General features: G+C 32.3%; 1 protein-coding gene across 1 annotated transcript in view; it reads right to left on the bottom strand.

Annotated features, from left to right (window-relative positions):
• Window positions 1-6,422: 6,422 nt before the first annotated feature.
• NECTIN3 (nectin cell adhesion molecule 3) overlaps window positions 6,423-13,341 on the bottom strand; it is a 72,598-nt gene continuing 65,679 nt past the window's right edge. The window contains exon 6 of the mRNA XM_022597899.3: window positions 6,423-12,873. Within this exon, the coding sequence (XP_022453607.1) occupies window positions 12,293-12,873 (581 nt within the window). The 3' untranslated portion in view covers window positions 6,423-12,292. The remainder of the gene's footprint in view (window positions 12,874-13,341) is intronic.

Here is a 13,341-nt window from a genome sequence, read left to right as displayed (position 1 = left end):
AAGTATTATTCACATTTCACAGATGAAGCAACAAAAGCTGCTGATGGAATTAAGGGAACTGGGACTTCGGTCTTTTGATTATACAACAGAGTGCAATTTCTGTTTTGTAATTCTATCTCATGATTAGGTCCAAAACATTGCTTTCTCTTTAAATAAAAGCACATTTTGTAATTCACCAAAACCAAATTTCTTTAAGATAAAAGCTTTAAAACTCAATGTATTTAATAACTTTTGGCAGTTTAGAGTTAGTTATATCTATACATAAGACAGGCATAAACAATTTAAAGAAGTAATTTAAACTTCTAAGATTTTTTATATCTGTCTTTCAACTACTTCATGGAAGACCTGCATTTTTATTCAGAAGGCAGGACAACGTAGAGTCATTATGTTACTATTTGGAAAGATATGTAATATACTGTAGGTTAAAAAGGTGTCTAATATATTTGCCTCTAGAAGCCCCTTACAACTGTTTATTTACCAAAATGTAGTCAGACTTCCTGACAAAACCAGTCATCTTACAAAGACCTAACAGTATCTTTACTTCCATCCCTCAGACAGTTTTCATATGAGTAGCTGTAAAGATAAAGACTGCCACATACTGAATATTCATAGTTGAACACAAGCAAAAAATTTACCTACACTTTGTCAAGGTAGGATGGTCTCTTTTTTCGAGGAGTCAACAGCACAGTCACAAAGATGGCAATGATGAAAAGGGCAAGGACAGCTCCAATTACAGCTCCAGCTACAGCTATAGAAGAGGTCTGCTTAAGTGGAACATCTGTAAAGTAACAAAAATTAGGTTTTTAAAACAATTTTAAGAGTTCTTCAGTTTGTGTCCTCTGATTTCTACAATGTGCAAGGACTGATTAAGTATGTTATCCAACCACAAGTTTAGAAGACCCCAAATTTGATTCATTACTTTTTGTAGCATTATGCTAACACATTTATTCCTTGCAAGATGTCACCTTAGTACTCCAACTTTACTTTTTTAAAGTGATGAAACGAATAGCCCCAGTCAGGTATCAATGAGTGAATCTACTGTCAACGGGCAAAGAATGTCTGAACGAGAAAAGAAGATAGAGAAAAGGATGAAAACTAAGTTCTTACTCTAAAAGGTGATAAAAAAAAAAAATTCAGTATTCTTTAATGGAGTTAGCCAACAATGTATTGAATAGATTTTTACCTTTCATTCCATTAAAAGAAATTCTAAGAAACCAAAAACCTTCAAGAAAGGGAAAACAACACTAAAAAACAGAAAATATCCCAGACGTAATAGTCAAAAAGTGACATTGTAAAATCTAAGTTTTTAAAATAGAAGTAATATTAAAACAGTACTTGCTGCAGATAACTTCCTTTAGTTCACACACAGTTAATACAAATTACACTTTAAGATAGTGTCTATACTACAAAATTATGTAAATTCTTCCCTGTCTCCTGGCTATAGACACACTCTATCATTTCTGAATACCAATTTCTCTTTTCCAGCCTGCACCACAAAATTTTATAAGAAAGGATGTTAAAAACATACTTAGTAGTTAGCATTTCACACAATTCTAAAAAAAATGTCACCCTACTTTATGAACTCCCAATTAAAGGAATTTACTAAAGTTATTTTCAAATATAAGTATTATGGATATGACAAAACCATCAATCCTTATGTGTAGGTATTATTTTGACAATTACAGCCATATTAAACCCAATAACTGAATTTTGTGAAGCAACCCATCAGTTACAAAGAACCTTCAATATACATGATTTTATCTTTCTAACCAGTAAGAAAGATATTTAAGGTAACATTCTATAAATGAAGATACTGCTATTCTAAAGTTAAATATTCTGCCCAAGGTCATTCAGTCAATGAATAGGAGAGAACACAGGGTGAAATAAAGCTAGGTTAGGGCAGGATAGAAACCTCCACCCATAAGCCCTTTTTGGGAAATGGATTTTCGCAACATCTAACGTAGTCTCTCCTTTTGGGTCCCCTATTTGGAAACGCTGAGCTCTTAGTCTTCAATTAAACTGACGTTCATATACACCCTTAAATAATTACAATTACTGTTGGAATCCAGACATGGCAAATTTAAATAGAATTAAGCACTATCAGTTTTGAAATATGTTTTACCTACTTACCATCACGGTATTTCCAAATACATACATAGTGTATTTAGAAGCATTTCCCAACTGTTCATATTAAAATGTGATTCATGTGGTGTTTTAGATTGCTAAAAACAACATTTTAGGGCTTCCCTGGTTGAGAGTCCGCCTGCCGATGCAGGGGATACGGGTTCGTGCCCCGGTCCGGGAAGATCCCACATGCCACGGAACGGCTGGGCCCGTGAGCCATGGCCGCTGAGCCTGCGCGTCCGGAGCCTGTGCTCCGCAACGGGAGAGGCCACAACAGTGAGAGGCCTGCGTAACGCAAAAAAAAAACAAAAAAACAAAACAAAAAAACCCACAACGTTTTACTTTCTTGCCAATTATAAAAATCTCTTCAGCAAACTAATGATCTTGTGTTTATTAATGGTTCATTAGCCTCATTCTAGACTAAAAATCTTATACCAATGAGCGCCAAGGAACCCAATCTGATCATCTTTCAAATACTGAATAGAATCTAAAAATATACAATTATTTTAAACAATATAACCAGCTTCATTGTTCAGGATGTTACCCTCATCTGCTAATACATACCTGGTTTATCTTCCTGTTGTTGCTCATTTCTCTAATCACTACTAACTCCATTTGAATATGTGCTACATGAGAAAAAGATTTGAAAACCAAGCCAGTCAAGTATTACTCTGCTCTTATAAATGTAGAAAAAAGACTTGGGATGATTTAGGGCTAGTCTTATCTTCTACACTATCACTCTTCCCACCATGTAAGTTATAGTTTTGTATTTGGTTTTTAACAATAGGCCAATTGAAACCTATTAAGATTACATGACCAAGGTTATTTGACCAAGGTCATACACCTTGTCAGTGGCAAAAATAAAATATCCCAATGTGTCAAGTATGCTACCTATTCTACACTAGTTAGTCTAAAGATTTCCTTTTAATGGAATTTTTTCTTTTGCTAAGGAATAAAGTGGCCCTATCACTTTTGCCCAAGTGTGGAGAATTTAAATTTGGGTGTTCTTATTTTGATGATAATGACAAAGTTGATACCATATTTATGTAATACTTCTGAAATTATTTTTCAAAAACTCAGGTTACTCTTTGAATATAATTAGCCCAAATTAAGATTAACAATCTTAACACATCATATATATATATATATATATATATATCACTCAATCCCAACGTATCATTATAAATTCTTCATCAAACCTCACACCTCCTACAAGAAAGCCTTTCATTTAATCTTAGCAATAATATTTAATTTGGTAGTGGTTTGTGAGTAATAAATCAAAATCAGACTTTTAATATCCTAATGTAATTCCCAACTCTGAATATATACTATTTTTAATATCCTGAAGTAATTCTCAAGTCTATATAGATACTATTCTTTAAACATTTAAATTATGGTCTACTTATCCAATTCTGTCCCATTAGTCTTCTAATTTCTAGCTCTAGAATTCCATAACTGAGAGGTGACTGTATGTATACTGTAACTCTTCCTTCTATTTTAATTTGAGCATATTTATTTCACTTGGTTCCATTCATTCTTTATTCATCTCTAACATTTTTTGCACACCTCTTCTTAGTATTGGAACAGGCTAGTAAGTGCTGAAATGAGGAAGTGGAAGAAAAGTTAGGTAGAGTCCATTTACCAATTGGATATCCTACTCTACATAGGTAAACTGATTAAGTACATATATGACATATATATATTTCCTTTTCTGATTCTTCAACTTACTAAGAAAAGGAGAAATAATATATTTAAGAGTATTAAGATTTTAAAAGTATTAATGGGTGATGAACACTAGTATGAAATGCAAAGGAAGAGCTCAAGTTTCTTGCATTCAAGTCAAAGAATTTTGACGAAAATTGAGAATTTAGCCCCAACACTGCCTCCCCACATCCCTGTCCTCATAATCTACATAGACTCTATATTCCAACAAAACCACTACAAGGAGAAAAAAAATTTAACTAAGTAAATGTATAAAAATTTGGCATTTTTCAACATTAAGCTAGTTTACTGAGTGACTGACATGAAGCAATATTACCTTACCATCACCTAAGGAGATGTTCTACTGAATCTAATTGTATGCTTACAAGCAGCAGAAAACAAAAAGACAAAAGCATTAAAATATTTAGTATTAAAGGATTGGTGCATGTCTCCCAGAAGAACATCTTTCTGTTATCACAGCTGCTTATTAATCCATATACATTGGAAACTCACCTCCAAAAACAGAAAAATAGCATTCCTCAATACAACCAAAGTACACTATCCATAATTAAAGACACCATGCATATATCTTATGGAGAAAGCTATTAAAAATCAGTTACAAATCATATAAAAAATTACAGATAGGAGAAATAACTTTCATTACTTTTTGAAAAAATATACATAAATATTATAGATATTAAACTGAATTAAAGTTTGTCTTTGTTTTCACTTTGTTACAAGTGAATAAAGCCTACGTAAAGGCTATTCAAACATGTGCTCACCTGATTCACACCTGAAACTGAGGCATCATAAAGTTTTTAAAAGTTAAATACTATTCTATACACTAAAATGCGTGTTTCTGGCAATTTCCTAAAACCATTTAAAATGGGTGAGTACAGAAATCCATAGTCCCTTTTTACACTTACATTAAAACACCAAATCCCAACAATTGAGATGTTAAGTTTCATCCCTCTTTATCTTCATTTCCTCCACCCAAACTTCTGTGATGCCATGGATTGATTCACAGCTTAATGTAATACCCTACAAACTTATCTTCCCAACTTTCATTTGGGATTAAATTCATATATCTCCATAATACATGTTACTGTATTACCAAATTTTCCCCATATGCCCCACTGTTTTATTTTTCAATAGCCGTTTTAATGCTTATCTTTTCAATACAACATCTAAGCCTTTATATCCATCCAAATATTTATCTCACTATTTTTTAATAAAAGTCCTCTATTTGGGTCAGGACAGTCTCCTCAGCTTCTCATCCAACAAATTACCAATAGTAACCGAACATGTGCCAGGCCTTGTGCTAGGAATGCCAAGGATAAATTTTACACAGTTTCTGTCCTCACAATAGAGCAAAAGCCTCAAGGTAGGGTCAGAGAATCCATAAAAATATTTATTTTCCAATGAAGTATAGGAATAAATCATCACTTTTCTAAAAAAAGAGAGGGAGAGGGCATTTAATAAAAATTACTATTGTACTAGTATGGATTGGCACTTGTAGCCCTAGTTGGTCCATGTGTCAGATGGCACCCTGCCACACAGGGCACCCAAAATTTCCTATAGGAAGTGTGGAGTGGGACAGTTCCAGAATGAAAGTAAGTAAACAGTTACATCTTTACTTCGTTGTCCCTCTCAACATAGCATCCTGTGACAGACATTATTGTGATGTATGGGAGCTCAGCTGAATGAACTAAAAACTTATCTAGATTTAACTAAAAGTCAAAAATGTAAAGGAGGCATGACATGCGTGCTCTGACAGGTGAACATCTGACTCATAAACCAAGTGAGGGTATCAGTGTTAATCCGTGTTATATACTAGTAGGCATTTAATCCAAGTAAATGCCATTCCTGCAAAGAACTGACAGAATGTAAGATAACACCAATAATGTACGCACAAATAACAACAAAACCCCACAAAAATGGCAATGCAAATAATTTCTTCCTAATACATAAACTTTACCAGTTACATTATGAAATAAAACCATGGCAATCTAATCAGATGTGACAAATGAACCCCCCCCAATCAAATACATTTAGAAACCAAATAAAACAAATTTATATTCACTCTTATTAACAACAAACCTCACACTAAACCCATACTGTGCTGAAATAGCTAATGTGAGTGGTGATTAGCATGATACTGAAAAATCAAACACCTTGAACATGAAGACTAGCTCTAAAAACAGTAGCTGGGATGAAAACTGTTAAGGTTCCCAACAATGAACTTCTTTCATTTGAATCTACTTGTTTTTGAGAGGTGGCTTAGCTTTCATACCTAAAAACAAGTTAAAATATACTCAACATGGACTTAAAACTTTGAAACACTGAATCAAAAAGTATAAAACCAAGATTAAAAAAAAATGAAGCACAATTATATGGTTTTCTCAAAAATGTTTTAGCAAGAAAAAAAGTTAACTTTTAAAATGAAGCACAATTATATTGTTTACCCAAATATTACTGTTTTAGTGAAAATAGTATTTTAAAATGTTATTTCAGCAGATTAAAAATTTGTTTTTTGTGAATATTTTAAAATGCATATAGCAAAATTCTATGGTAGCACATATATAATTTATAAACATACGTATTAGGAGTACGAGTACATACTAATTTTTAATTGATAGGCACAGTCAAGAGTATTGAAGAGCACTGATCTAAAGAAGACAGATAATAACTAGAATAAAATGTGAGGTTACAATAGAGGAGATACAAGTTGATAAAAAAGAATTATGAACAGCAAGTATTAATTCTAAAGGGAAAAGTTTCATAAAACTATAATTTGAGCTGGACCTTGAATATGGACTGGTTTCCCAATATGGCAAAGGGAGGAAAGGGTATTTCAGGTAAAGGGAGCAGCATGAACATAATTATTAAGACATTAAAGCACATGGTACGGTAAAAAAAAGAGTTAATAGATCTAGAAATTATGTAGGTTCCCTGTTAGTAGATCTAGGCTTTGAGCATCAAATGGCTACTAATATTGAAAGAAAACGAGGTAAAGACTATGCGCCTTCTGATAGAGGAACATACCACCACTGAAGTAACCTTGCCCCCCAAATTAAACCTTAATCTTATCAAGGCTCTAGATCTGTCAACTTACAGAAAATACAGAGGTGCAACTGGCACAATCCAAACTGGAAAACTGCAGGACAGATGAAGCTGTTTCTTCACCAAAAAAACTGCATGGGAAAAGTGTGGGAGTGGGGAACAGCACACAGAGAACACACAGATTAAAAGACATCTCAACCAACCAATGTATGGATCACATTTGGTTACTAGCTAAAACTGCAAAAATATATGATTAGAAATTTGAACACTCACTGGATACTTGATATTAAGGAACTATTCATTTCTGATGTAGTAATGAATCTGTGGTTACTTTCTCTAAATGTTCCTTAACTTTTAGAGCTACATACTGATATATTTACAGATGAACTAATGGCAGGAGGGATTATATAGACAGAAATTTAAATAAAACAAGACTGACCATGAACTGACAATAACTGAAGCAGGTACATGAACATTCATTTCATTATTCTGTCTTACTATTGCATATTTTTTAATAATAAACTTTTTTTTAAACAGGAAGGTCAAAGCCTCTAGGTCTTGTTTCCTCTAGCTTTTAAATCAAACTGTCCCTTCAAGACTTGGTTTTCCCTGAGATATTTCTCATAACTGAGACTATGAAATCAGGTATCACATCTATGTAGAAGTATTATGCATGAAAGGAAATAAGGCCTTGAATTATTCTCAAGTTTTGAGATTTATACTTTAAAGTTATTCTGCTAAACTCACTTTCACTAGGCTTCATCCATAGTGCTCAGCCAGAACAAACAGCAGCTATTAACTAAAAGGCAAGTGAAATAAAACGTCACAAAATTGAATCATATTTTACCCTTCAAAATTGAAATGAACATGATAAAATAACTATTATCAAGGTTCGAGAAAAGAAATGACCCCTAAGGGTAGGTATATATAGCAAAAGCTTTTGTAAGCAATGTTTGGTTTCAAGCTCTTGATGGAAACCTATCATTACTCATCTCAAAGTAGACATGTACTTTAAAAAAAAAGTGTAGCTTACTGGAATAGAAAAAAACAGAAATGCATAAACAGAAACAATTTTTAAAAAAAACACCGAAAAGTTGGTATACTCTGTACACTATTCCAAAGATTCTTTCATGCATGAATTTTTATTGGTATAACAAGAATGAAACCAAACTTAATCCAGTCAAATTGTACGTTATTTGAAAAAAACTGCTGCTTTCTCTAAAATAGTTTAAAGTTTAGGGGGGAAAAATGTATCAAATTTTAATTTATTTTATCTTAAAATATTTTAGGTTTTATAATACTGTTTATTTTATTTTTATTTTATTTTTTTGGCCGAGCCGCGCAGCGTGTGGGATCTTAGTTCCCCGATCAGGGGTGGAACCTGCACCCCCTGCAGTGGAAGCATGGAGTCTTAACCAACAGACCACCAGGGAAGTCCCTGTATCATAATTTCAAATGTCAGAAATGAGGAACAGGGAGAAGGTAACTACAAACAATAAGAAACAATGTCATTCCTACTCAAAGCAGCTCACAAGCAAAAAGTTAAAAACACTAAATGCCAACTTAAAAAATATTTTATGAAATGTGTTAATTCCAAACTGAAAGCTAATATATAAAAATTTGACTTACGTCAAAGTCACAGCAAACATTTAAAATTTATTTTAACTGCTAGGACTAGAGCGAGAAGATAATTCATGACTGTGGAGAATGTTACTGATGATATGTATATATGAGATAGGAATTATATGATTAATTAAAAGTAAATTTTATAATGGTTAACATGCCAACTTAGATGCTTCCTCAAACTTTACTTAACTGTATCCTTAACCTGATATAGTCTTGTTTGGAAAGAGAAATAAAACAGGTTTCTAATTCCACAAAACATCATTAATTAAAGGAAACTAGGTTACACACACACACTCTCTCTCTCTCTCCAGCAAAAATCAAAATGCGGACAAAGAAGGTAATCCAGAGCCATAGGCTTGTTACAGAAATATGCCTCTTAAGAATTTTTTAAAAAAACTTTTATTTAAAGATTTATTGAACGGCTATTGGGGCTACCACCTGATAAGTAACTTGGTTAAAAAAAAAAATCCCTGGTACAAATTAAAACTAAATATATCCCAATATAACAAAAATTTGAGAAAAGAGCTTTTTATGGATGATACATTAACAAGTAAATAGGAAAAACAATCCAATCTGTAAATCATTCCCCTGTTAGAATTAAAAAATCAATATGGGTACCATTTCTTCCTTTCTTACACTTTACATTGATTACTTCCACACATTAACAACTTCTTGTTCATACTTTGTTTCAGCAGTATTTACCAAAAGCAAAATCAAACTAAAATCAGATGGTTTTGCATCTAATATTGCTACATTTCTCTCAATTTTTGCACTTATACATTGTACTTCCTATAGCCCCTTATGCGAACATTCAGCCAGGCTTACCATTATAACTTCCCTATATATGGCTATCAGAAGCAATACCTACTACTGAAAAACCTTAATGGTTTCTTTAATGTTAGACTTATCAAACAGAAACCTTTCAGGCACATGGTAAAATACTATATCTTTCAACTATAAAATACTTCTCAGATACCACTTTTAAAGTCAACCCCTAGCCTATTAAAGTTTCAACATATTTTAATAAAAATGCAAAAAAGGGAAAAACAAAGAGTTGAATTCATCTCCACTGTATCACTGAAGTACTTTAACTACTGTGAAAGAAAACTCTAAAGTGAACACAAAAATGAAAAACCAGTTCAAATATAAAGGCAATAAACACGGCCAAAATAAAGTAAAACTATTCTTCCACCTTTTCCAAAAGAGTAGGGGTTCAATACATCAATTAGCTGTGCACATTACTGATACTCAAAAAGTAATTTAAAAAACAGTTTATTAATATGACTATGTTTACAAACAAGTCTCTATGTACAGTAAACATACATAAAGCTCTAATAAACAATAGTGCAATGCTTCAGAAAGTCTTAAGCACTAGTATCATATCATATTCTTAAAATTCTGAAGTCTTTTAGTAGCTTGCCAAATGATTTAGAAAGGATGCAGAATATATCAAATACTCACTTGCAGTGTTCCATGTCACTCCCTACTGCCAAAAAAAACCCCCCAAAAAAACAAACCAACAAAAACTAAACAAAAAACCCTAACCACACAATGGCCACTATTTAAAAGAAAGTTCATGATCACTAAGTAGATATTTATATTTTAAAATACAGTTCTTGGAATACATTGCTAATTTCCTTCGGATTAGAGTCAAGTTGTGATTTGTACAATATTCTAAATGGGATTACTCTTCTCAGATTCATATGACACTTCAAACCACTAAAGAGGATGTTTTGCTCAAAAAAGCCACAAATTTACATCTTCCATGGAAAGAAGTTTTAGACTCATCTATCTTATGGCCATATCATTGCTAACATTTAAATAAAAAAATAAAGTCACTTTGATCATAAGGTATTATCAAGAAAGTTTTTCTTCCAATGATTGGGACCAAAGAGTCTTAATATTGGTCAGTGGTTAGCCATATTTAAACCAAATATTTTTAACAAGACATCAATGAACTTAACTGTATCCTTAACCAACACTTTATTGTTATACTAAGTGTTTGAGGGAGAGAAATAAAATAGATTTCAAACTTCCACAAAATACTGCTATGTTAAAATAAAGGAAAATAGGTTATAATCACTGAGAATAAAGCCTTCACTACTTGCAAAATTCTATGAACATGTTAGAACTTTGCCTTATAAAAACATTTTTCTAGATTTGATGAGGATTGGGAAGGGAGCAGTTGGGAAGGTGAAAAAAAAGTACCTACTTTGCCATTTTATTAACAAAATAAGTTATTTAATTTATGATTCTCCTGCTAACTAATTTCAACTCCCTGGAAAAACTCCTAAGGCAATTCTACACAGTCCTTTTTTCAAATGAATCATCAACAGATAAAACATATTCTTTGGTCTTCAAAATACTTGTCATCATTATAATTGTATAGGACTCCACTGTAGAAGCAATTTAATTACCTAACAAAGAAGATCCACATTTGAAGATTTAGGTAAGATTTCTTTTTCAAAAGATACATGATTTTTGGAAAGGATATACTTAATTATGTAAAAACCAAAAAAAAAAACAAAAAGACCTCATGATGTTTCCAGTTTTAATTGGAAAAACAAAAATCTTGAAACACATACATACATTTAGGAGGAAAAGGGGGATGGTTTGTCAATATCCATCAGCAAGTGCTAGTGATTGGTTCTATAATTCAGATTTTTTCTTGTTAAATCTCAAATTTCCAAGTTTATTCTATTTTTTTCCTATATATTTATCCATTTGAACAACATCAATATTAAATGACTAAAACAAGATGGTCTACAAAATTCTCTGCACAGATTCTTGGCTGAAATGTTTGTCTCATTTCTAAAAATGGTACTCCAATGCTTGTTTTACCCATGGTTTTCCATATACTGAAATGCTCTCTCTGCACTCTATTAAACTATGTACCATCTTTTCATTATTATTCTTATATTTAGGACATAAATCATTAAAACAAAACTACCACTTCATGTACCAAAACCTATGTTCACATGACAATATAAGCACTGCCCTCCAGAGATGAAGAGATTGTAGTAATTATCATGTTTAAAAGGCATGTTTTTATTACTCTTGTATGTATTCTGGACAAAAATATTGATCAGCTAATTATGCTCTTCCACACATCATGTTCACTGAGTGTACTACCACAGTTTTTAGTGCAACAAAATACCTTTCAAAAGCCACTCTACAGTAATTATGGCAAGGCTCATTAAAATGCAGAGGTAAAGATTCCATTTGTATAGAAACATAGAAAATAATGTCTGAAAAGAAAAGGTGTTTCATCAGGCTGAATTTTTTTGTATACTAAAAATATATATAAACATTTCTTGAATTAGTTTTATAGTCAATTTTGATGTAGTATCATTTAGTGGTGATAAATTTTGAGAGGTATATGTTTAACAAACATTTTACTTGAGATAATAGTCTTAGGTAAACATTTAATACGCAATGCCAAGGTAGTTTCCTTTTTTTTTTTTTTAACTTTTGTACCAAAAAAGTCATTCATTTAATGTTGACATTTCTTCTTACCTGTGTGCCTCAGACCAATAAAGTACTCTGCATTAAAATTTAAATCTTGAGACAGTAGTACAGCATTGAAAAAAAAAACTGTAAAGCAGCTCAGATACACTGAACCCAGATTTTACATTTCTGTTTGTCAAATTAGAATATAAAAAGCTTGAAAATCAAGTTGAAAAGCTTATTATTCCTCGAGAAAAAGTATGAACAATCTGAAAATGATCAACTAGTATGAATGAAACATTGTACATAGTTAAGTCACATTTAGTGGCTGCTAAACATACCACTCCCTCCTGGAAATTACGGAACCATCTACATGTGAAACTAAGTCATCTTCATTTTCATCATACTGTTCATCACTGACGAACTTCATTCCCATTTTTAGATCTTCATAATAATCCATTGGTCTTTCAAACCTACTGAGATTTTCTACATTGTTCCACTGCGTTTTTTCATGCTCTTCTAAATAGTCTTTCCGTATTAGATTGTTCACTGGATTTTTGTTTTCTTTTTTTACACTGTCTGGGTAAGAATCAAGCTCATCTTGTTGAAGAACATCTATCTGTGATTCTTTTTGCATATCTGATGGTGGAATGTAGTTCTTGGCAAAGTAGTCTCCACGAAACGTCCGTCTTCTCCTATAGCAGAATATTCCAGCCAAAATACTTACAAGTACTACGAAGAGAGCCCCACCCACTACACTAGCAATGATTGTGCCAATTGTGTCATCCTTAATTGTTGCCAAAGTTGACAATGGGAAGGGCAATTTTTTTGGTTCTGTTGCTAGATCCTCGAAGTCAGCAGTTGAGGGATGCCACTGAATTGTAGGCTGAAGGGTGGTAGTAGTAGGAGGATCTAATGAAAACGGTAAAGATAGACAAGACACAGAAAGGCAAAGAATGTCAATGCAGGCTGATTCAGCAGCAAGTTGAAAAGACAGCACAGTTAATGAAAATATATTCATAGTAACAATAGTTTTTCATTCTTAATTTAAGATTAGAAAGTAGTGATACTTCTACATGTAAAAAAAAAATAAATCTGACACTTAGTCAGTTACCAATTATGTAAAGGGAATGAAAAATTATGTATGGCGTAAATCCTAAATTATTCTATTCCAAGTTTAAGTGTGACACTGTATTCTAAGAAATACTTTTTCTTTTAAATTAAGACTATTATTTAAGTGTCCTATATACAGCTGGCTTAAGAATTATCATTACTAAAAAATTAAATCGAATCATTCAAATGTACATTTTCTTAGCCAGTAGCACAAGGAAATAACAGAATAATAAAAGAATGAAAAAATTAAAATATGTTTTCTTGAAA

The sequence above is a fragment of the Delphinapterus leucas genome, chromosome 4, assembly GCF_059928025.1.
Source record: "Delphinapterus leucas isolate spDelLeu-1000000601 "Yukka" chromosome 4, BTC_Dleu_Yukka2, whole genome shotgun sequence".
NCBI classification, from domain to species: domain Eukaryota; kingdom Metazoa; phylum Chordata; class Mammalia; order Artiodactyla; family Monodontidae; genus Delphinapterus; species Delphinapterus leucas.
This window is presented reverse-complemented; position numbering and strand designations above follow the sequence as displayed.